The sequence below is a fragment of the Siphateles boraxobius genome, unplaced genomic scaffold (assembly GCF_051911475.1).
Source record: "Siphateles boraxobius isolate OS27281-9 unplaced genomic scaffold, OSU_SipBor_1 25, whole genome shotgun sequence".
Classification (NCBI taxonomy): Eukaryota; Metazoa; Chordata; class Actinopteri; order Cypriniformes; family Leuciscidae; genus Siphateles; species Siphateles boraxobius.
Window position 1 is genome coordinate 14407429 of NW_027508866.1, and position 26659 is coordinate 14434087.

Sequence of the window (26659 nt, forward strand, 5' to 3'; positions counted from 1 at the left end):
TTCTGGTACCCTGGGATAAACACTGCCCTCAGGGAGAGTATCTTCCCTAGGGGACCACAAGAGGATCTGGTGCGCCAGTTTGGAGAGTGGACTCGAACGCAGACCCCCCTGACGATTTAAATAAGAGACCACCGAAGTGTTGTCTGTACGGACGAGCACATGATGGCCCCTCAGGTCTGGGAGGAAATGTCTCAACGCATTGAAGACGGCCATCATCTCCAGGCAATTTGTGTGCCAAGAGAGATGATGGTTCCCCCACAGACCCTGAGCTGAGCGGCCTTCCATTACCGCTCCCCAGACGGTGAGAGAAGCGTCTGTCGAGATAGCAACTCGATGGCAAAGAGCTCCCAACACCGGACCCTGGGACAGGAACCAATGTTTCCTCCATATAATCAAGGCGCGGATGCACCGCCGCGTGATCTTGATCATACGAAGTGGGTTTCCCCTCGGGGAGAACCCTCTGGTCCTGAGCCACCACTGCAAAGGTCTCATGTACAACAGTCTTTCGAACTGTTTTGCAGTGCGTGACTGGCCTAGCTTCAACTCTTTTGTGGCTGTGATGATAGCAGCTACACGAACGGGCGATAGTGTGGCCCGCATCGTGACTGAATCCCATACCACACCAAGGAAAGTAATTCTCTGTAGTGGAGAAAGCACACTCTTCTTGGCATTGAGTCTCAACCCCAATTTCTTCATATGAGCGAGAACGACATCTCGATGCCGAACCGCTGACTGTTCTGATTCCGCCAGAATCAGCCAGTCGTCGATGTAGTTCAGAATGCGTATGCCCTGCAGCCTGAGCGGGGCCAGAGCTGCATCTACGCACTTCGTGAACGTGCGGGGTGACAGAGCTAGACCGAATGGAAGCACCCGATATTGGTATTCTATGCCCCTGAAAGAAAACCTCAGGAACTTCCTGTGTTGAGGGAGGATGGAGATATGGAAGTAAGCGTCCTTCAGATCTATCGTGACAAACCAGTCCTCGGATCTGATTTGAGTCACTATCTGTTTGAGTGTGAGCATCTTGAATTTCAATTTCATGACCGCACGATTCAGCAGACGAAGATCTATAATTGGACGCAACCCCCCATCCTTTTTTTGGAACAATGAAGTATCGGCTGTAAAACCCCGATTCTTTGTCGGGGGAGTACACCTGTTCTATAGCTCCATTTGCTAAGAGAGAATGAACTTCTTGCTCCATTACCAGAGCCTGCTCGGGATGTACTACCGTGAGTAACACCCCGTTGTAACGAGGCGGAGGAGAACCGAATTGGATTCTGTAACCTTTCTCTATTATCTGCAGGACCCAAGGAGATATATTCGACAGATTCTTCCACTCTGTTAGAAAATCTACTAAGGGCACCAGTCTCTCGAGACTGGCCTCTGGTGTTAAAGGAACAGCCACTTCGGCGACCTGAAGCATATTGGCAGGAAACAACCGAACTGACTGTTTTTGAACCCCCCTCAGAGGGCTCACGTCCGAAGCAATGTTGAGTCGACACTGCGCCGAACTTTCGCTGGATACAAGTACACCGCTCCACCCCGGTTGGGGCTGTCCTCGATGGTCTGACGTACATAGCGTCAGGACCTTTTCTGAGCCGAAGCCTTCCTAGCCATAAGTACGGTCCTCAGATCCGGCTTAGACTTAGCCGACTTCGGCTGAGAATGTTGGCTCGGTCCCCAAGATTTATTCGGGGGAGCACGAGACGCAACACTTATTTTTTGTTGCACACGGTGCGAGGAGCTTGGCTGGGGGTGCTCACGCCCAGCATCCCCAGGGGATGGACTCGGCGAGGAAGGAATTTTTTAAAAGCCTCAGATTGTTTTTTATTTTCTTGCAATCTTTCAACAACTGAATTAAACGAGTCACCAAAAAGACCAGAGGGAGAAATAGGGGCATCTAAAAGAAAAGCCCGATCTTTATCTTTTATATCTGTCAGATTTAACCAAAGATGTCTCTCACTAGCTACGAGGGCTGCCATAGACCGCCCAATAGCACGGGCGGTCTCCTTCGTAGCTCTGAGAGAAAGTTCTGTAGCCCAACGAAGTTCTCGAATTTCGTCGGGACTAACTCCCTCACTCCTATCTATATCCCCCAGCAGATCTGCCTGATAGGCTTGGAGCACTGCCATCGTGTGCAGACAGGCTCCAGCTTGACCTGCTGCCGTATAAGCCTTACCCACTAAATTAGATGTGGTCTTTAGTGGTTTATTCGGCAACACGGGATACTTCAGGGACGATGCTGACCCAGGAGACAGATAGCTCGCGAGCGTCTGTTCCGCTGGGGGCATCGACCCATAACCAAAATCTTTCAGCCCCTTTATATTTGAATACGTTTGAACATGGGGACTAAAAAGACGTGACGAATATGGTTTATTCCATGATCTACATAGCTCACTATGTAGATCAGCAAAGAATGGAAGGGCCCGTGATTGAGATGAAACATTAGAAGTGAGAAAACGCTCGTCTAATTTGCTTTTAGGACGAGAATCTCTCTTTTCTGCTGGCCAGTCAATACTCAACTTATCTACAGCACGAGTTATCACCTCAATAAGCTCCTCTTGTGCTGGCGAATCCTCTCGCCTTATTGAACTTTCTTTATTTGTGTTTGTGTCACTCTCACCGATGCTCAGTAACTCTACCTCCTCAGAGCTAGAGCACTGAAGCAACGGGCTCTCTTCCCGGGCGGAAGAAGCCGCAGCGCGGGCTTCCGACACCAGCAAGAGAGCAATGGATCCTTCGGGTAAAGGAGGAGATAAGGCAGAGCCCGTCCCCAACCCCGCCGAAAGATCCATTTGCGAACCCCAAGTGAGCCTTCTCCGAGCTGCCTCGGCAGCCGCGGGTCCAGAACCCCGAGGTTCGCGAGCCTGTCCATCATCCTCAAATGTGGACAGACGGGAGCGGAGCATGCGGAGTGGGAGACGCTCACAATGCTGACAGTCAGCCCCCTCGAAGGCTGACATAGCATGCTCCACTCCCAAACAATATACACAAAGCTCATGTGTATCTCCACCCGTGATATAACGAGGGCAAGGAGAAGCACAGGCTTTGAATAGTTGTTTCGCCATAATACAATATAATGAGAGACAGACAACAATAAATATAACAGACAGTTTTGACACAGAGCGCTTTGCTGAGGCACAAAAGCTAACGCGAGCATTGCACCGGATGTGCTTTTATATCTTCCTGGTCATGACGTCACCCGCCCGTGACGCTTCATTCATTCCATTGGACTAGTTGACAGTAGTGCTTCAGACTCAGTCACGCAAAGGCGTTCCCAAAGCGTCATCGACGCATCGCGAGCTCCCTCGAAAGGGAACTATTCTAAAACACACATGTTCTTAGAAATGTAACCTTTCTATTGATGATGGTTTTATGTGGTTTTAAAGTAAGCAATAAGGTACTCAAGGCTAGAACTGTATTGTGAATAAGTAGGGATGGGTATCGTTTTTAACGGTATTACTACTCTTACCGATACTGCTTATCGATCCGGTACTTTAACGGTATTCTTATCGGTTCTTTTTGGTGTTTTTTTTTTACATTCAGGTAATAATTTACATTTGCTTTATATTTTGAAATGTAAAATATCTATTGCAAAAGAAAAAGCAATGCTTTAACAAAACCAACAAAATATCTATTTGTTATGCAGCAGTGTGCAGGCTTTTTTGTTTTATATACGTGAGATAGGATACGATAAGCAAAAACAAGTACAAACACATGGTCAAAAAAAGAATACAATTAAACAAAGATACAAATTACATACACAGTGCTTTAATTTCAGGAAGGTCTACTACAATTACTTTTCAGGTAAGTGTTTCTGTCTGAAAAGAAATCTAATTTAGTAATCAAATGTAAAATAACACTGCATAGTTTATCATAGATATATTAATGCTTATTAAAGTTTAAGTTATTCATTCAAGAGCTGGGAGTGATTTTCTCTGACTTTTGTTTTTTGATTTGCATTAATGGCTCAATCGTCACAGGTTTATTAGACTGCTGCCCCTTTAAGACCGAGTGCAGATCTAATAGGTGCCTGATGCACCATAATTTTCTCCCAATTATTTACGTCCATTTAAGACATAAACTGTGTTTAAGTGAATAAACTGTGCTTCAGTGAATCTCAGAGCTGGTCATTTTTATATTTTATGTATATTTGATAGTTTAGATGCGAACATGAAGCCCAAAGTTAAGTATACCTTGCTTGCCTCGTTGCAGTCCATTTCGGAGCGCGCGTCGCCTTGTGAACAGCGTCTCTTGCGCAGATTGTTATGCTTTTACTAGCTCTTTTAATGATTAAACTCGTCCGCAGTTTAGCAACAGTAGAGACTGCATTTTACAACAATCACCGATCGTGCTGATTCTGATGGTAAGTTTGGGTTTTAGGAAGAAATGACAGCGCATCGCTGTGAAGGGAAGGAAGTTGCGCTAGACAGAATGCGTATAGTAGTTTGTAATGGTTTCATCTCAAATATCTTCTTTTTATAATCTTTGAAAGCCGAAATCTAAAATAAAATTAGAATAATATCCCAGATCTAAAGTGCAACCACGTTTCTATTTTTAGTTCTGTCCTCATTGTCAGTCATTAAGCAGGGCTGTGGTGTTGTGCGCGCTGTGGCTCCTCGTGAGAGATCGCTCTCTCGCTCTCTTCTGGACTGCGAATAGCAAAATTGCATCACAGACAAATGGTTTAATATGATTAGAACTGACTGGCGAGATAAACATGTTCAAGATTACGTCTTTATAGCAATAATAAATAGTTTGTGTATTTTCTTAATTTCTCCAGTAGTACCGACAGCAGAGCCGATAACGTCTGAGCTTATCGATACAGCGGCCTTTCAAAATTCAGCCCCGGGGCCCATTTAATACCGGGTTTCGGTACCCATCCCTATGAATAAGTCACGGTGTTGATAGGCACGTTGTTAGTGCCTGCAACCCCTTCAGCCGAGACTTATTAACCTTTTTACTGAATAACCTAAATAACCTTTTATAAAACGGTTACCACACAATACAAATATTAAAGCCGAAAAATATGTATCTATCATGAAGTTAAATCACTAAAAGCCTTCCTTCTGCTGGTAAAAAATAGTCCCTGACCGTGAACAGCAACAGAATTAAGTTACATTATTTCACCATTAGATGACGGAAACGACTGTCTTTATGAGTGAGTCGGTCAGTAGAGAAGACTTTTGCATTGAAATGACTCAAACTTGTGATCACGTAAAAAAAGACCAACTGACAAATGACTAGGGCACGGGAAAACCCCTTAACTGTTAAAAGGACAAGATATCGCAGCAGACATTCAAACGGATTTTTTTTATTATGAATAGGACTGACCTGAAGGAAAAATGCTATGTCTAATGTAAATGCAGTTACACTCGCTTACTCGATCTCTAACAATACTCTACTCTATCAATGAGATCAAACATATGTTTACATTGCCAAGAGTGGTTGCTAGGGGTGTTGTGTAGTGATAGATAGAACGGTTGGGTGAATCGGTCATAACTATGTTTTATCGTGAATAAAACGCAGCTATTGACCAATCAGAATCAAGGATTGGAACTAGCCGTTTTATATGTCATACCATTTTCAAGGAAAGTTTAAATTTCTCTAAAATATAATGTGATGTATAATGTAATACATTTTGTTTACACCATGTGGAGTGTACACAACAAAATATATTTTCAAAGTAAATGTTTTATTTTATACAGAAGCCACGAATTCAATTATTAATTCCAAAATATAAATTTTTGGGGACTTTTGCATATTTTGCAAGCTCTCATTTTTTACAAATATTTTAGACTTACTGACCTTGAAACTGCTTTTCAAATATTAATAAGAGTGAAGCAGACATAATAATAATAATAATAATAATAATAATAATAATAATAATAATAATAATAGAATAATAGATTGTAAAACTACTTAATAATGTATACTTTTTAAGAATTGTATTCTAGAGTGGCTTGTCTCTTTATTATGATATCAGGACAATTGTATTATGTTGTTTTTGACTTTATGCCACCCCATATAAATTTAAAATTAAAATAGAAATGAAAACATTTTCTCATCATAGAAGAGGTGTGTTCATGTCATTCTACACTACCATTCAAAAGTTTGGGGTCAGTAAGATTTTTGAAGTTTTTGAAATAAGTCTTTTCTGCTCACCACAACGGCATTTAGTTGATCAAAAATACAGTAAAAACAGTAACATTGTGATATACAATTACAATATAATAATTATGGCTGAATTTTCAGCAGCCATTACTTTAGTCTTCAGTGTCACATGATCCTTCAGAAATCATTCTAATATGAAAGTGAAAGTGACATGTGAAGGCCAGGTATGGTATCCCATACTCTGAATTTATCCTCTGCATGTATTTAACCCATCCAACATTAGGAGTGGTGAGTAGTGAACACACACACTGAAAAGAGTTGACACACACCCAATGGGAAGCCATTCACTGCGGCGCCCGGGGAGTGATTGGGGGTAAGGTGCCTTGTTTAAGGCCACCTCAGTCGGTTATGTTGTCAATGTCTATAAATGTCTTGAACGTTATAAATGTCGTTATAAAATGTGTGTCACTTTTGATCAATTTAATGAGTCCTTATTGAATAAAAGTATTCATTAAAGCAAAAGAAAAACTCTTACCGACCCCAAACTTTTGAATGGTAGTGTATGTATGAATTAAATTTTGAATGCATTACTGAATAAATTAATAGAACCAGACACAAATGAGCATCCAAAAATTAGTACATTTTTAAATAACCTTCCTTTAAATTATGGAGCTTTTTATTGATGATGATCACAGCAACAGAGGTTCAAACCTTCAGAATGATGGGATAGGATGAGAAGGTTGACGCAAGAGGCTCCGGCCCCGGAACCAAATATGGTGATTCTCTCTGGGTCTCCTCCAAAATGTCCGATGTTCTCATTGAGCCAACGTAGAGCCTGAATCTGGTCCAGTAGCCCAAAATTCCCCTTTGCAGACTGATCTCCAGTGCTCAGAAAACCTGTGGAGAGCAAGAGAGTTAGACCAGAGAAAAGATAATAGACAGTGTGGGCCAAATGTATAAAAACAGCATGATCAATACATGTTGATCAAGATCAAGAAGTCTGAGCCTGAGAAGAGCAAAGTGCATTGCTAAAATGAAAGAATGAAATGAGGCAGATGACTAAAGCTTTAATTAGACATGTTCATTTGGAACTTCCTGTTCATATTTGGAATGATTCATATTAATGTGTACAATAGACTTGAATTGGTTATTAATAACAATTGTACACTATGATATACTTGTACAAAGTCCTGTACCTTGCATGTTGCTGTGTTAACAGATGATCTACCGGAGGAGCTGGTTACTGTATTCCACAACACAATGTGCTCAAACTCATTATTTGAATGTCAAGATTAAGAGCTTTTTTTTCTCATAAGGTTTGAGAAAATTTCTTCTCTGTTTATCCACGCATAATGTAAAAAAATAGTAGATATTGTTAAATTTATACTGCACAGTATACAGTACATTAGTGTTTTTGAAAGAACATTTTAAGTGAATGATTCAATGACTGAATCCTTTGGGCCACTTAGTGGTCACCAACTTGTGATGTTGCCTACAGGAACGGTGACTGAACAAATGAGTGAAAAAGTCAGAACTTATTCAAAAGACTCAAATCACCCCATTGCCAGTTCATAAATCTATTTAAAATTAAAAACACAGTAAGTCTCTTCAATCACAGTACTATGAAAGCCTTAGCAGAACAGGATTTAATGTCAAGATTTAGGACACTTTCCCTCATAAGATCGGAGTAAACTTTTATTAAAAATCAGCATGTTTATCAATGTATAACATTAGAAAACAACAGTAGGCATTACTCAGTGTACTGCACAGTATACAGTAAGTAGTTCATTAGTATTTGTAAAAGACTCTTTTAAGCGAATGATTCAATGACTGAATCTTTGGCTAGGTGAACATGACTGGTGAACGGTGATTGAACAAATGATTTAAAAGATTTTAATCATCCCATTGCTAGTTCATAAATCTATTTATAATTGCTCAAACACATATGTGTCTAAAATTACAGCACTATGAACGCTTTAGCAGAACATATTTTCATCTGTGATGTTCAGTGCTGTGAACCTCAGGGATGCTGGGGTGGGTTTGATGCATTAACTGTTATCATCGCTGGTGAGAGGAATTTTATTATCATCTTGTCAAGCCCGTCTTTATGACAGGTCTAGCCGATTAGCCAGTTTAGACATTTGGAGCGTTGTTCTTTGGTTGGCAAAAGCTTAAGTGCTCACTGCTCACATACACATACTTTAAAATAGGAAGCCCACATACCATAATGGACCTCTACAAATAATACATGCTACTGTTCATTAAAATGGACCGTATGCAGCTCTTGAGTCACGGTGTAAATGAGAACTAAAGAGCTTATGTAAGACTGTCTATTTTATTACTCTAACTGAACTGGTGATGCGCTAAAAACCTGATAATGTAGAAAGAAAAAAGGGGAATTTCAAAAATATTCCACATGTCTAAGAAAGCACTCTCCAGACTATGAAAGATAGGCTTCCACTGGAATATTAAAAGAAATGGGGAAAAGACATAAAAGGGGAAAAAGAGATAAAAATAGACCTATGCTTAAAAGCTACGTGCCCTCAGACCCAATATAAGAGCCAGTGAGTGTGACTGTGTGTGTGTGTGTTTGGTGTGTGTGTTTTAGAGAAAAAGAGCAAGTCAAAGAAACTAAGAGGGACGAGTAGAGAAAAAGACAAACTGCCATGTTGTTTTCAGGAGTCAGGCCTGTGAGGAAGACGACAAGCGTCAACATACGGCACATCACAAACAACACACAACATAACATAAACTCGGCACCTCTACATATAAAAGGCTCTCTCCATGTGTCATAGATGGAGGAATATACAGAAATAGAGTTCTTTGAAAATGTTCGTTACAGATGTAAAAAAAAAAGCGTTTGACGTCTGACAGTCCCAAAGGATGATAATGGCTTTGTTTTAAAAGATATCACAGCCTCTGCTACATTCTTTTACATGCTATATAAAATAGTAGCATGTATTCATGACCGAGGGCATCATTATTCTAAACTGTTAGAATAACTGCTAACTGCAATTGTTTCCATGACAAAAAGCAACATTAGCACAGATTTGGCATTTATACATCACTATATTTTAAATAAATACAGCCTATATTTTCACTCCTTTCCTTGAAATAGACCCCTTTTCAGTTGGTAAACATGATGACGTTTTTATGTGGGCGGAGCTTAGGTGGAGGCAGAACGATCCCTCTGGCCGCTTCACTAACGCTAGTTTGCAAGTTTTGTTAGCTTGTTTTTTAACAATGACGGGAGAAAATCAGATTTTATCTCAATGTGCAAGGTCACTCACTGTCCAGGACCGCGACTGTTATTTGCAAAAGTTAAATTTAACGGACGGAACCAGATTGGCCGACCTATACACACTCAGTAAATGGATGGACGATCTGACAGGATTAACGTTACCTCGGTTGAGTGGCCTGCCTTCTACAACTACCTGATAGAGAAACCGAGCGTAAAGACAAACTGAGGGCATATAAATCTTGAGATGCCTATAACTATGTGATGAATGGTCTTGACTTGTGGCAATGTTACATTGCGCTGTCCTGCCCAGCGCCAAGGCCAGAAGACGACAATGTAAAGTGTCATTACAGTGCAATTTTAACAATGTGAATATTTTCTAGAAATACAAATATTTTGTATGTATTAAAATTATATTAATTAACTATATATTTGATTATTCTTACTTACCAGGTTCTTCAAAACGTCTATCACAATCAATCACAAAAATGTATACAATCATAGATGATTCACAAATAATCACAATCATTTAAAAAACATTATGCGATAAAATTTCAAATCGGATCCTGTAAGTGATTCTTGCACCCAGAAACACAACAAGATGACATTTAAAAAAAATAATAATAATTTAAGATCCTTATTATGTAGCCGAATCTGTGCTGGTTTGTATTGGCCGCCTCCAATTTTCCCTTTGTCTTGCCTCCAGCGAACGCCGTGACGTAATTGTGACGTCGGCGCAAAAGGGGTCTATACCAACTTCACAATCAAAAGTTTGATTCAAAAATACAGTAAAACATTTATATTTTGAAATATTATTTCAATTTATAATAGATGCTTTCTATTTTAATATATTTTAAAATGTAATTTATTATGCTACATTGTTTATTATGTCTTTTGTGTCTCATGATCCTTCTGAAATCATTATAATATGCTGATTTGGTGCTCAAGAACATAATCATAAATATATATAAAAAACATATATAATATAATATATATATTTGTATATAACAAAACAGCATTTATTTCAAATAAAATTGTAATATTATGATAAAAAATAAAATAAAATCAATTTAATGCCTCCTTGCAACAATTCCACCCTGACTGTTCACACTTAAGTTATATTGCAAAACATCAAATACATATTTGTTTTATTTCCACTTTGAAGATTCAGACGATTTTAAAAACAAAATATGTGCCACATTCAGCTGTGGTGTGAACATAGCCTTCCGTATTGACTAAACGACATTAATAGGGCAGGTAACTGGATGTGTGCTAACTCACATTCTAAGCGTCGGCCTCACGAGTCAAGGACAACCCTTAGAAACGAGACAAATTACGTATTCATCAAACTGCTAGATCAGGCCACCACAGGCAAGTCCCTAAAGATGAGTGAAGTCACTGAGTGCATTACAAATACAACTGTAGTGCAAATTAGAGGGGGAAGTGTGGACGTGAGGTCTTTTTTATAATAGTTTCATATTAGGTGAGTGTGAATCCTAGAGGTTGTGAATCTATGGCTATATTCGGAAATGTGGCGCATACTTTGTGCAGTATGCGCATTTCTTTAGGCACAGGATAGCTAGATGACCTACTTCACTATTACATCCCACAATGCAACCTGCTCAACTTAACCTTCTATATGCAGTAACTAGATTGTTAGTATGTCATTTGGAACTGTTGTTATATTCATAATTCAGCTGTAGCCAGGTTTATTATTGTTAACCCAAACTAAAATGTTAATTGAAATAAAGCTGAAATAAAATAACATATAAATATTAGATAATTAGAAAATTAGAAATGCAGTCTCGACGGAAAAACCCTGCACTAAAGCCCACAATTTACTATTTTTAGCTGGAAAAATAAAAAATTAAACTGAACAAACTAAAGTTTACTTAAATAAAATAAATTAAACCCAAATAGTAGTATAAAAAACTAACAAAAATAACAAAAGCACATACAAAATAGTAAAAAAAAAAAAAAATTAAACAAAAATTAAAATGAAAACTGAAATGTTATTTCAAAATTATAATAACTACACTGGTATATAAATAATACAAAAATAACACTGGCAATCACATAGTCCTAACTACATCCTGCTCAGTATACTGTATACTACATAAACAACATGAAATAAAATATATGATTTTAACATTTATACCATCTTGTGTAAAAAATCATGAACTTTTGTCAAGTCTGATTATATAAGCAGTCAAGCAAGTTACATTGTGGGATACAGTTGCATATTGCACTTTATGGCAAATGTAGGAGGTTATAGGGGAATTCCATACAGAAAAATGTCATACTGTGCACATTATACATGCATCAGATAATAATAGTAATAGCAGTATGGAAGTATGCTATTCTGAACATATATGTTGTCTAAACCTACTGTTCAGAGGTAAGTATGTAAACATTTGTGCACTGGATGAGTGGGAACCCTTGTGTGGTCTGTCAGATGACTGGAAGTCTGTATTTGCAGCACAGCCATTGGATAAAAGGCTGATCGATGTGAAAACGGTGTTCAGGAACTGGTTGCTGAGGGTCGGTGGGTTTTACTGTCTTCAAATTAACCTCCTTCTGTAGCGCTGTTTGCTGTTGCCTGGCAACCAGCCACTACTTCTTTCAAAAGGATGTGTTTTGCGAGTGTGCAGACAGAATGGTGAATGTTGCAAAAATGCAGTGATTATCCTAAACTACGGGTTGCGTCCATATGTGTAACGAAATATCATATTACAATTTAGCAAAATGATCAGTCAAACGTCTAACCCCGTGCACCGCTCTGATTCGCTCGGTAAGTTTCACTGTGAGCTGAGTGCTGAGTCGAATCTCCTGCAGACTTTGGTGCTGAGAGCAGCAGTTTGGGGCTGGACTAATGCATATTCACCACTCCAGCGAACGGCAGATCGGAGAGAGAGAGAGAGGGAGAGAGAGAGAGAGAGAGAGAGAGGGATGCCAGAGTAAAAGAGTAAAAGATGTCTTGCATGCCAGAGTAAAAGAGGGATGAGAAGGTGACGGGGGGTCGATGCAGGGAAAAAGGTAAATAGACTGATTGATAGAGAGATAGATAGATTGATAGATAGATAAATGGAAAATGAGGCTACTTCCAATAAAAGTACCAACATATTAGGAATATTTAGAGCTGGTTGCTATGTGAGCGAACGCAAGCGTCTCGCTTATATAATTAACCCATGCAACATATCCGCACCAGGCGTATTTTTTAACATGACGCGCCACAACTGTTTGAGGTTGTCGACACTAGACATGTCAAAGTAAACATTATAAACTTGAACATTTGTCTTTCTGAATGTGTGCATGATGATGTTGTATTGAAGCACATTGCATCGCAATGCCCCTTTGGTTTGATGTGTTTGTGACCTGTTTAATCTTTGAAGGTCTAAATGCAGTGAAATTTAGTGTCTACCCCTATACCTGAAGCTGAATTTTTTCCCCCATGTACGAATCAGTCATGGTCCCACACCAGCTAAGCACCCTCTGGCTCCACCTCCTACAGTAGCCACACCCCACTTGTGTTAACTTTGCTCAAATAGTGAGCTTGGCCAGCAACCGAGAAACTGGTAGCCAGGCAAAAGACAAGTGACCAATCCTGAGTGGCGATGTCACTAAACACACTTTCTACCAGCACAGTTCAGTACGGTTAGCTAAGAACCTGAGAACTCCAGGCTGAAAATGTTTTTTAATCGTGCCATGCCGAACCAAGCTCAAAAATATAACTGGAACCCAGAGGCCGCGTTAACCAAAACTTTTCCGTCATTGACAGATTTTTTTTAGCGGTGGCGTAAAAAATCAAAAAGCCGTCCGTCATTTTGACAGATTATACTGAGAGCAGTGTATTGTAACCTGTAACTGTAATTCTCACCCCTGTCCAGGGCATCAAAACAGTATTGGTTGAATTTTGTGATAAAATAGACTGAATTTGAAAGCTGAGACTTTGTTTCATATCAAAAGTAACAAAGCACAAAGCTTATTGCGATTTATTGGACAAACATTCATGATGAAATCTGAAAAGTGACGCACAGTCTCTGTTCAACTTTCTCTTGATGGGTAATAATAGATTATGTTGGAATTTTTACAACCTTGTTCGTCAAAATGACAGACAATGCGGAAGTCTAATGCGACCTCTGCTAGAACCGTTTCTTACCATTCTTAGATCTGTTCAGCCCGACGGTGGAAAAGGTGCTAAAGTTTTGATGGTGCCTGGGGGGACTCAATGTTTACACTTCAGGGGGAGATAAACCCATGATTGTCATACTAATAGTCAATGAACAATAAACTGGGTTAATAAAATGTTTTGTACCATAAAAAAACTTACATAATTCATCTAAATCTAACAACACTAATAATTCTTCAACTTATAAATATATTTCAATATATTTAATGAATGACTAATTTAAAATAAATAATTCTAAGGACCTTTGTGGAGGAATGCATAATTACCCATAATGCTTTAATTGACCTGTCCTTGGAGCCAAACAATACAAGCAGGATGACAAGATGAAAACCTTAAACAGTATACCAAACAAGTGACCCATTAGATAGAAGTCCACTTCTGGGTTCACTACATTCCTCTTCTTGTCATTCTAATTCAATTCAAACTCCTGCTTGCGAATTGACTAAATTCCTAAATTACGATTTTTGTCTTGTCAAGCAGAACCTCAGAAACTTGTCCTCTCCATTCCTCACAGTAAAGCGTGTTTCTCTCACTGAAATATCTGTATCTATAACAAGCATATTGGTTGGTGAAGTATAGTAAAATAGTTAATCAGCTGTGCTTCGCAGCGCCCCGCTGTTAGGCTACATCAATATCCCACAAACATAAAAACAATATTCTGCGTTCTGCACGGCTGCACCTTACAGCAGACTACAGACAACTAACTGCCTGTTTTACCAGAGGACGTACTGCTACTGAAAGAAGAGGGATGGCGAAGAGATAAGATTTAGCTTTCGAGAATATTAGCATTTGGATCTGGTGCCAATATTATATGAATTTTTAAGATGAGATTTGTACAAAAATCTACATTTTTCAGAAAAAAGTATACATGAAGCTTCACCACTAAACCTAACCATCAGCGGGGCTACAATTACAATTGGGATAATACAAATTAAAACTAATTAACTACCAATTCGTCAAAACGTAAAATAGTTACGAGATTGTGTTGGAACTCCCGCCAAATAGCAGCATTGACGACTTCTTTAGTCTTTGTAATCATTTACTCTAAAATATAAATAAACAAGTGAAGTTAATCATACTAAATCTCGGCGCTGCTCACCCGCAGCAGGTATAAAAATATGAAAATGTGCCCTCTTCATTCTGAGGTGGCATTTACGTTTCCAAAAATAATCTCCTCCACTTCTCAGATACCAACACTGCAAACATTCATTGTTTCCCTTTGCATTTATAATTACGTGATTAGCGTCCACATCAAAAAATGAAAAGCGCGTTTCAGAAACATAAATATAGCTCAAAGCAAACATCCTCGAAAGGTGCACGGCATAGAGTCAATCATAATTCGGGGGTTCTGTGCTAGCTTGTGGCGAATGGCGGAAAGTGTAAAAACTACTGAAATAAAGACTTGTGTGGAATTAGGAACCTAATTAGGGTAATCTGTTCCTTCAAATAGGACAGATTTGATGAAGAACTGGAAGATGCCGAGAAGAGAAAGCGAGCGAGGTGAGGGGGTAATGCGAACAGGGAGATGCAGGAAACGCTTAGGCCCTGGTAAGAAAAACGGAGCTAACCCGCAAGGCCCATTGACAGCGCATTCTTTCTTCCCCAGAGTTCATTAATTAGTTAATTAGTCTGAGCAGATGGTTGTGGTACACAAATCAGCAGCTCAGAGGGGCAGCTGGGCGGAGGCAGAGATGGAAGGTGAGGGCGCCTCAGATCTGGAGAAAACTTGCACATTTGCAGAGCGCTAATGCTAACACAGCTAACCTGCTGCAGTGCACAGAGCACATGTGTACTAGCCCTCGTAGCTCACTCTGGCCTGCAAACCCCCCTACCCCCTCCTCAGAGTGTTCGTGAGGAATTTCAGATAGTTGCGCAACGGCTTCGAAAACACAAGAACCTGTGCGGGTCAGAATCCAGAAACAAATGCTGTGTGTGTGTGTGTGTGTGTGTGTGTGTGTGTGAGTTACATTAGCATTGGTTTGAATGAATTCTCTGCTTCACTGCAGATATAAAAAGGCAGTTCTGATGGTTATTTTTAGCTTGTTCACATTTCTCTCTTCTGTCTCCACTCTTTCACTTGTTCTGCCTCTATCTCCACCTCTCCCCCTTTCTCTGGCCCTTTTTCCTTTTATCTCTCTTTCGCTGTGTAAAGGTGCATGTGCATATAGCTCACAGTTCTGACAGTGTCTGTGCGTATGGGAGCTGGATAAAGGGTCCGGTTTTGTGCTAAACCTGCTTTTATGATGTGGAACACTGTTCACTTCCTTTGTGGATATTTTTCCCGTTTGAAAATGCTTCATCCAATTCAATCATCCAATGGGACTAGAATGGCAAGACACAAACATGTAATCCTCTTCACCGCTATAGAAAAACCTCTATAAAGAAGAATAGAGAGAATGACAGATAATTCACTGAAAGGTTACTTTTATTTATGTACCAAAATTCATCACCCATGCTAATAATGCACCCATGCTTTTTGCATCCTTTCAGGGAGGCGTAAATGTATTTTTGTTTCTAATGTATTCATTTTATACAGTGTGGGCTATACAACACTCATACCAATGCTGTGCATACTGTGTGTATTGTGCACATTTTCTGTATGCATAGAATATTAGGATTTGCACCAAAATGTGCAGTATGTGCAATGCTCTCCATTTGCAATGTGATGAGGCATAGTAATAAAGTAATAGCCTTTATTATTGACAAATGTTTTGCAGGCTGAGAAACTTTTAGACACATGACAAAAAATGCTAGAGTAATAAGATTTGCGGAGGTATAAATTTAATTAACACTTGCAAGTACGAGAGCTAAAGATTTCATCTTCCATTATCAGAAACAGAGACTTCATCTCTGTAAATCATATTAAACTGAAAAAAAAAACTTGGATTAATTCTTTTTTTTTTCAAACATCACTCCGTGTGACATTTTTAATGTAAAAAATAACATTGTATAAATTCATACGAAATCGCCACCTCATGAAACAATTACCAGATCCAAATGCTAATTGTAACAATATTCCACTGAAGGAGAGTTGATTGTAGAAATGAATCTGCAAAATGAATCAGCATATGAATCTGCTATTTGACATGTTTTAAAGTTACGAGTTTTCAATTTTATATTTTCAGTTTTCATTTTAATTTTAGTTTAAGTTGCAGTATATCTATATATATTACACTTTTATTTCAGTTTTAGTTCGTAATTTAAGTGCCATAAACCAAACATGCTTTATTTCAGGTATTTGCCAAAACAACATTTTTTAATTTACATTAAGTTTTTAAATCTAAAATGTATATATTATATAATATTCATTTCATTTCATTTAACAAACATGTTTTAATAGTTTTATTTAACAACACTGGTGTTTAATTTTTTCAAAAACAAATTTGAAAGACATGCCTCGACTATTTTTATTTATTGGATTATGCATTTTAAATCTACTGGATTACAATGACTGTTTGGTTGAAATTATGTATTTTCTGCTTCAAAAAAAAAAAAATTAAGCCCTTTCAGAGCAAATACATAAACACTATGGACAAAAAGTTTTTATCCTTCATCTCCCAGTCATACAGTACTTGACGCCACTTGACAAATTAAACATGCAACATAGTAAGGTCTTGTCACCAAAATGTGGCATAGTGTTAAAAAGTTAATCCCATACTTTTTATAGAAAAAAAAAATGTAGACCTTATTCAGTGCAGTATGCTAGTATTCATAGCACATAAATATCCTAAACATGGAACCTCTCTTCTCTATTAGCACCCCAGCCGATATGAGAAGCTTTTGATCAGTGTATTAAATAAACACACTAAAGAACACACACAGGCCAAAACTACCCCATTTACAACTTTGACTGTGATTCCCTCAGATCACTTCATCTCCAAAGGGAACTGTTTCATTTACCTTCTCAGTCTGTTTAGATTTATATTCAATTCGTCATTCTTGAAGGTAAACTCACTCTGGCCTTCTGCATTCATTATGCGTTCATGGAAAAAGGGAGTCATCTCAACTTGCCCAACACCGTTCTCTCACACCGTGCGTGAAAGTTTCCTCACAAAATCTTTATGACACCTAAACCAAGCTTGAAACTTAAGCGTTGTTACTAACAGCTCGGAAATGCAGTCATAATTGGGTCTTTTTTTACAGTTTAGAGCCACTGAAAGTGGAATATAGGCTTTTACTTCTCCCAGATTGGGTTATTGTAATTCTTATACGTTAAAAACACTCCACCTTCTAGAGTTTCGGCTGTTTCTTCTTCCTGATTAAATTACTGTAATTCTTTTATTTCAGATGAGGTCACTTAATGTGTTAAAGTTGAAGTAGAGCAGAACACCACATCTAGATGCTAATGACTCAAAAATACTCTGATGACTCAATATGAAGAGTTTAAATCAATATTTTTCTAAACCTCTCTGATAGTTTCTTTCATATAATTCTCAAAATACCATATTTATAATTCAATAACCAAGCTTTATGCAGTTGAACCACTACTACCAGAACGGTAGTAGCGGCTCAACTACTACCGCTACTTACCAGAACCAGGACGTATGACCATATTAGCCCGGTTCTGTCAACACTGCATTGGCTCCCTATTAGTCATTGTATACATTTTAAAATATTGCTGATTACTTACAAAGCACTAAATGGTTTAGCTCCCCAGTACTTGAGCGAGCTCTTAACGCATTATACTCCTTCACGTCTATTGCGATCTCAAAATTCCGGCCAGTTGATAATACCTAGAATATCAAAATCGACTGCTGGCGGTAGATCCTTTTCCTATTTAGTACCAAAACTTTGGAACAATCTTCCTAAGATTGTCCGGGAAGCAGACACAGTCTGTCAGTTCAAATCTAGACTAAAAACACATCAATGATAGGCTGCATAGTTCATACATCATAAGAAGGATGGCGTCTACGTTAATATTTGTCTCTCTGTTTATCCCGAGGTTTACTGCAGTCCGCCAGATCCAGGCCGTATCCGGAACTAATGAAGGACCTGCGCCTGGACACAACGACAACGCAGTCCTGAAGTGTCAACTAGTCTCTCCCTTGTGAAGGCCTCCTTCCCTTTACCTCTGTACTGATAAAACGTTGTCGGGATAATTCCGATTCATGTGGCTACGCGAAAGCGCTAAAAAAATTCTCAGAGCCACCAGGCACTGTTGTATGCAAATGAGCGGCCAGATCGCATTAAATAATTTTCTGTTAGAATAGTGTTATGTTAGCGGCCCCTAAGTTAATAACTAATGATCGTTGCGACGGAAGTGAATCAATCAAAACAATGGAGAATAACTGGACAATAACTTTATTCTTGAGCAGTTGTAAAGCCAAATCAATCTCTGTTACTTTGATTTCCTATTATCATTGTAAAGCTGCTTTGAAACAATCTATATTCTTAAAAGCGCTATATAAATGAAGGTGACTTGACTTGACTACTACAACTTCCCGCTTTTCTTTTCACTACAACCTTTTCAACATTCTTAGTTTCTCAGAAAAAAGGCCACATTCACACACCAACATGTTGTCAGGCCTGTATTAACCATTCTATTATCTGTCAATTTTCAGTCACAATCGCATTCTCTGGAAACCCACGCTGTGTGAACGGAACCGGACTGGACAACTAGTTGTATGTCACCTTATAAAGAGTGAGAGAGCCGCTCTGTGCTGCACAAACATGTGTCTACCGTGTGTTGGGGGTTTTCCTGTGTGGTTTCACTTTCGGTAACTAACAGCATTGGAGATCTGAGCTGTGTGTCATCTGAAGCTTTTAGATCCAGTCTATCAGTTTTGTGTTATACATGTGACTCAAATGCTCCACTCTCCACCCAGATATAAAAACTGCTGTCAGTTAATGAAGATTTGATGGATGAAATCGCAGCTCGATTGGACTCTTGTCGTATCAAATGTGTTAAGGCTTTTCAGTTTTATGGATGTCACTGATATTATGGTTACGGGAAAGTGAATGTGAATTTGACTGCCGTTAAACGTTCATACAGACAGTATTCGATATGCTGCTCTACGGTAAGCTTTTGTTTGAACGGGACACTTCGAGACTCACACCTGTAGGTACATGCATTTGTCAAACCCAAAAACTGATGGTGTGAAAGAGGCAATGTCTCCTTTATAGTAAAAAAACAGTCCAATAATGCAGAAATGCAAACAAGAATACAGTTCCTTCTAAAGCATAATATACCATTTTACCATACCAAGTTTTGACTTACCGTAATGTTTTATTGAATTAAGTTAAATTTCAAATATGTGAAGTTAAATATTATGTGAACGTAAATATTAAGTTTATGTTCAAGTTAAATATTACACACGTAAAAAACACAAATGTTTACACTGGAAATTTATTATAAGGGATCATTTATCCGCAAGTCTTCTGAAGCAACACATTAATGCTCAAATCTCATTTGCACTTGCATTCAAAACTGGCATGTGAAGACATTTTGTGGAGGCTTTGGCATGAGAACCAATGATATTTGACTTTACTGATGTTACATCTGGTGCAATATGACTTATTTTAAACATATGAATGAGATTTGACAGTTATGATGGAGATTTTCAGGAAACATTGAAATTTTTGGAGCATTTTATCTAATTTTAGCAGTCCCTATTGCCATTTTAAAAAGAACAGCCAGATCATTCTCAAAAATGTGCCACTATCCTTTAAATTACATAAAAAGTAAAATTAACAACAACTATCACAGGACAACAACAACAGCAGCAGCAGCAGCAGCAGCAATAATAATAATAAAAAAGACGATGTTGTACTTACCCAGAACGCCTAATCTGTAGTTCATAGTGACAACAATTACGTTTCCATAGGCAGCAAGAACGCTTGCATCAAACATGTTTCCTGTTCCCTCCATGTACGAACCACCATGGATAAACAACATCACAGGCTTCTTCCGGCGATCTCTAATATCTGTGAAAAGCATAAACATGCATACATTTCTTTTGAGCACAACATATAATATCCAATACAAATGTTGCAGCTTCATTGTAAAATGAACAGTAATGATCTGCTTAGTGATAAAGCCTGATATTATGCACTTGATATACTGTATATATTTGTTATTTTATAATCATGCACAATTATAATTGACAATTAAGTTAATTCTTATACACTAGAGTTCAAAAGTTTGGGGTCAGCACAATGTTTTTATGTTTTTGAAAGACTCATTTATTTAATTAAATATACAGTAAAACAGTAATATTGTGAAATATTACAATTTAAAATAACTGTTTTATATTGTAATATTTTTGAATATGTTGTTTATTATGCTGAACTTCAAATAAACAGCCATTACTTCTGTCACATGGTCCTTCAGAAATCATTCTAATATGCTGATTTGGCGCTTAAGAAACAGTTCTTATTATTATCAATGTTGAAAACAGTTGCTTAATATTTTTGTGGAAAGCGTTATACTTTTTTCAGGATTCTTTGCTGAACAGAAATTTCAAAAGAACAGCATTTATTTGAAATACAAATCTTTATAAACATCTTTACTGTGACCTTTCGTCAATATAATCCATTTTGAATGGTAGTGTATATAACATCACATATATAGAACCATATATTAATGCATTCATTTCAATTGAAACATATGCTTAGAAAAAATGTTTTGCAGTATTTTAATACTTAAAGCAGGAATGATCTTTGGCAAAAGAATAAGGTGCATTTTAGGCTTTTTTATGTGCAGTTGCCTTCTTTAGACAGGAGATATGTTAGGAATTGAATAGCTTTCTGTTTACTGCATACTACACAGTGTGCAATGTGTTTCCATTTGACGGTCAGATCAAATAATGAGTCAAGAAGAAGATGGTAAAAACAGGGGTTGATATTGCTTCCAGTTCACTTGTCACTCTTAAAATAGAAGGTCAAGTTAAGCACACTGAGTTACAGTACACAATACAGTACAATGTGTTCTGCTGTATACTGCAAACAATGGCAACTTTAGTAGATCACTCGAGTATACAAATGCAAACACTGTATTTTGCAGAAATAGTATATTAGTACACGATTCCGAACATATCCTCAATCGTCTCCTCACACTCTGGGATCTTTTGGCACAGTCTGCCTCGGATTGGCTCATCATTTCTGCACTCTGCTGGCACAGTCTTTCTGTTTCTCTTCCAAAACTCTGTTGCTCTGATGTATCTCTGTATCAGTTAGTACAGTCTGTGTGCGTTCCCTCTCTCTCCTCGGTACATTTGGAATACAAAAAGCTCTGATAGGTCAGACCGGCTCTGACAGAGCTTTGACTCTCTCTACAATTCCACCATCTCAAGTCTAGGTGCTGCATTGGTACCCTTCGCGTTCCCTCGTGTGCTTCATTGGTACCTTTTCTGTCCTTAGAGCCTTCTAAACTCCACCATCTCAAGTGTCCAGATTGGTTTATTCTGTCTCTTTTAGATTCACATCTATATGTGCTGCTTATTGGTACAGGTTGTTCGCCATTGCTTTTCTCTTGCAGTGTGTTTGAGCTGCACATGCTCATGCATATATACATATGTTCTAGGAGATGCTTGTGTGTTTGTGTGTATGAACGTGTGTGAGTGCGATGGAGTGTGTGAGGGCAGTCAGAGATGTCCAGTTAGCCAGTGCTTCTGTGGTGTGCAAGTGCTGTAGATAATTCATATGAAAACCAGACCATGCAGAAACATAAATAACTACCACGACATCTGTTTACCCCGAGAGAGAGAAAGAGGGGGGTCTGAGAGAAAGAAAGAGTGTGGGTGAGAGAGATGGGAGAAATCATAAAAGCGAGAGTGAGACACAGATTAAGAGAGAGAGGGAGAGAAGGCTGGAGTGGCAGAGAGAGAGAGAGAGAGAGAGAGAGAGAGAGAGAGAGAGAGAGAGAGAGAGAGAGAGAGAGAGAGAGAGAGAGAGAGAGAGAGAGAGAGAGAGAGAGAGAGAGGAAGAGATCGAGATGTGAAAAGGAAATGGCACACAAAAGAGAATAAAATAAAAGTTACACAGACCAAGGTCCTTTCACGGACACACAAAATCACACACACACAGGCAGCTGTGATGCTGAGTCGCTATGGAAACTGCCTCATCTCTCTCTCTCTCTCTGTCTAATAGAAGCTCACCAGCACTGACTCACTCATGCCTGTTGCCACGGAAACAAATTCTACGCACGTATTTGCACGCCCGCCTGCATCACCACCTGAATCTCGGGTTACAAACGCATTACAGCGACTGCACACTCACACACACACACTTTTTCTTCTTAATTTTTGCACAAACACAAACACCTCTGCTTGTAGACAAACACACCTCTTTATAAACACACACACTTATGATACGTTGAGCACATCTGTTTGTTCAGCACACACACCTATGTACGATCATGCATGAACATGCTCGTGCACAAGTATGGGCACTTTTATAAACACATTGCTTGGGTCTCTTGAATAGAGACCACTGATTTTCCAATGGGAAAATAAACAAGTTCAATTATCCCAGAGTATATCTCTTTTGGATGCACAGATACACACAAGACTAATATTAGACTGTTAAGATTTTTTCTGGTGTTGATATGTGTTGTTTCACAGTGCAAGAGTTACTTGGTAAAGTCTATGTTTTATTGGTGTCACTGAAGCAATGACACCAATAAGTCGGCCAATCAGATAGGACCGTGTGGATCAGGTGTGCTGTTAAGGCTGAGTGCTGTAAACAGCCAATCAGCTGATGGGAAATCTTTATCAGGATAAAACTGCTTTTTTGTGTCACTATTAGGCGACTTAGGTGCCCATAGGAAAGAGGTTTTATTTATTTATTTTTTAAAGAAATTAATATTTTTTATTCAGCTGTATTTATTAAATGGATCAAAAGATTTCTATTTCAAATGAATGCTGTTCTATTCACCCATAAACATTCTTAACATCCAAGAAAAAAAAAAAGTTGTTTTTCCACAAAACATTTTAAACAGCACAATTGTTTTTAACATGGATAATAATAATTGTTTATTAAGAAACCAAAATCAGCATATTAGACTGATTTCTGAAGGATCATGTGACACTAAAGACTGGAGTAATGATACTGAAAATTCACAGGAATAAAATATATTTGAAAATATATTCAAATAGAAAAGATTTACAGTTTTACTGTATTTTTTATCGAATAAATGCAGCCTTGGTAAGAATAAAAGATTTCTCTATTTTTTAAAATCTTACCGACCCCAAACTTTTGAACGGTAGTGTATTTCAGAAGAAATCTTAAAGATGTCTCAAACTGAACTCAGATCTTCCAAAATGTAAAAGCAAAATCAAATGATTTCAATATGAACCCCCATAATTCAATGTTTAATCAGGAAAAATGGCAATGCAATTTGATAGTTTTTTTAAAGTTCTCAGAAGATGTCAATAGATGCGCTAGATGTCTATTGGCTATCGGCTCAGACGCATAATGCAAATATTAAATAGTTCGCTCATGTCATTCCTAGCCTGAATGAAGCAAGATGTGCAATTTGTGGGTCTGTTCCTCACACAATCTATATGACTTCAGAAGACTTGGAATATAGTCTTAAAGAAGATGAGTGTGGACTGCTTTTATGAAGCCTATCTGAAGCTTTAACAGACTCTGATCCCCATCTACTTGCATTATATGGAGCAGCTTAGACATTCAGCTAAACTTCTGCTTTTGTTCCAAGGAAGAAAGAAAACAAGTTCAGAACTACATGAGGGTAAGTAAATAATGACTGATTTTTTTTTTTTTGTGAACTATCCCTTAAATGTCAATGATAATGAAGAAAGTGTAGAATCAGAGGCTGTAAATAGAGATTTCTCCAAGCCGTTTTTTTTTTTTTTTTGCTGCAGTATTGAGATATTTTTTGTGTGCGATGCATCACAGAGAAGCACATAGAATCCACAAACATCTTATCTGGGACAACCCTGCTTACGAATCCATGAGTATAATCTTTGTGTCTGTGTGTGTATGTGTGTGAGAGTGTAAGAGCGACGGAAGAATGGGGAGACAGGAAGAGAGAGAGACCATATGCAATGCATTAGCCTCAATATGGGATGGAAAGAGTCCGAAATAGAGAGAGAGAGAGAGATAGAGATAGAGAGAGTGCAAGCACAACGCCCAGATCCTTTCAACAGAGGCCTTAGTATCCTATTCGCTTCAAAACATCCTCAAAATACAAGAACGCTATTCTGTCTCTCCTCCTCCAAGCCTGCATCTCTCTCTTCCTCTCTTTTGCCGCACCTCCCCCTCCCTTTCTCTCTGATCTCCTGCTTTTCCTTCTTCTCTCCCCCTCTCCTCAACTCTTTGCCTTCATCTTTGCCTCTCTGCTCTCGTTATGGGACTTCACTCTCTATCTTTTGTTCTTTTCCATCTGGGCTTTTCTCAACGTTATTTACAGGAAAGTAAAGTGAGAGAAGGTGGGAATGGGAAAGGGATGGGACACGACGGATTCGAACCCGGGTTCCCGTGAGCCAGCGGCTCTCGTGTGTCGTGAGCAAGCTCGCTACCTTTTGCTCCACGACCATCCCTCTCCCTTCTTGTTCCTGTCTCCCGCCCACACATCCTCTCTCACTTTCAAAGCTCCATGAATCTTATTTCATCATATACTCATATTTATCATGACAGTTTTTTTAGCGATCTCTCCCCCTCCATGCTCTCAAATAGGGGATCTGAGTGTTCCCCCTTTCCTCCTCTTTTTCATCTCTCCTCTCTGTCGTTCTCCTCTTTTCCTCCGTCTCTGCTGTGCGTTTCCTCTTCTCTTCTCTCCCGTGTTCAGAAACGCAAAATTGGATTAGCTGGCAGTGTCTCTATTTAAACCTCTGCAATTAGAGACGCCCAAAATCCGAGAACTCAACGCAATGAGTGCGACATGTATGCGGTAAAGAATGATAGTCATTTTAAATAGGATACAATAAAACCCTTTTAATAGTTTAATTTTTAATGAAACAACACTTCAAATTACGTTTTTTGAAAGTAGTAAGTACTAATTACTAATTACCTATCCGGTAAAAGCTTTATATATATATATAAAATATATATATTAAATGCGTTTAATTTTAACACGTTATTTTTTTACATAGCTAAATGACAGCCCTAATAAATTAATATATGTATATATATATATATATATATATATATATATATATATATATATATATATATATTAGGGTCAATTAGCTATGTAAAAAAATAACGTGTTAAAATTAAACGCATTTAATGTATCCACCAGCCTATAGAATGCAGTTAGAATGACTTAGTCTCATATTTATATCATGTGATATGACTACATTATTATTGAGATTTTGTTCAGTGGTGTGACAGTGCATTCCTGCAAATAAATATTGAAAACGAAGGACATGCTTATTGACTTCAAGCATTATCAAATTGACTTAAAGAGTAGAACTACTAAAGAGCAGGAGATTGAATTTGTGGAATCATATAAGCATCTGGGATGTGTAATTGATAACAAGTTGAATTTTTATTTCAATGTGGAGACATTTTTTAAAAACGGGCAGCAACGTCTGTTCTGTCTACAGAGACTATCCAAGTTTAACATTGATAGGTTCTTGATGACTTTGTTTTACAAATTTTATAATGAGTCCGTTTAACATTTGCTATGTTATGCTGGTATAGCAGTCTTAGTGTGAAGGCAGACTGCTTTGGTGAATTGTCTTGTGTAGCTTTTTATGTTACTTTTAATGTATTGTAAATTTTCTTTTTTGTATGCTGGTCTTTCTGCAAAACCATTTGCCATTTGGGACATTAACAAATAATAAAAAAAAAGAACAAGCGCAATATCACATAAGTGCTGTTTTTATCCCAAATATTTGAGTGCAAATGTGATACTGATTTTATACAACAGTTCATTAAACAGTTCAAGTTAATATTGTGTTATTTTAGACAATATTGTCTGTTTTTGCTCAATTTTGCAAACGAAAATATTACCTATAAGCCACAGCAGAAGTGTTGTGCATCTCTGAGCAACACACAGCAGTGTTTCTGAATTAATCTACGTTTTGAACAAATCAATTGGGTGAACCGACGATTTAATGGCCCTTTCATAAAAAGAGCCATAATAAAGCTCTAGACTAAATTCCTGAATGAATCAGCTCTGTGAACTAATCAATCGGGTGAACCAATGATTC

At 38.2% G+C, this 26659-nt stretch overlaps 1 protein-coding gene across 2 annotated transcripts in view; it reads right to left on the reverse strand.

Moving 5' to 3' along the window:
* Positions 1-26659, reverse strand: part of nlgn2b (neuroligin 2b) — a 170196-nt gene that overhangs the window by 7208 nt on the left and 136329 nt on the right. For both annotated transcript variants that reach the window (XM_077242822.1, XM_077242821.1), the window contains 2 exons: positions 20316-20465; positions 6826-7011 (listed from right to left, as the gene is read on the reverse strand). In XM_077242822.1, the coding sequence (XP_077098937.1) occupies positions 6826-7011; positions 20316-20465 (336 nt within the window). The remainder of the gene's footprint in view (positions 1-6825; positions 7012-20315; positions 20466-26659) is intronic.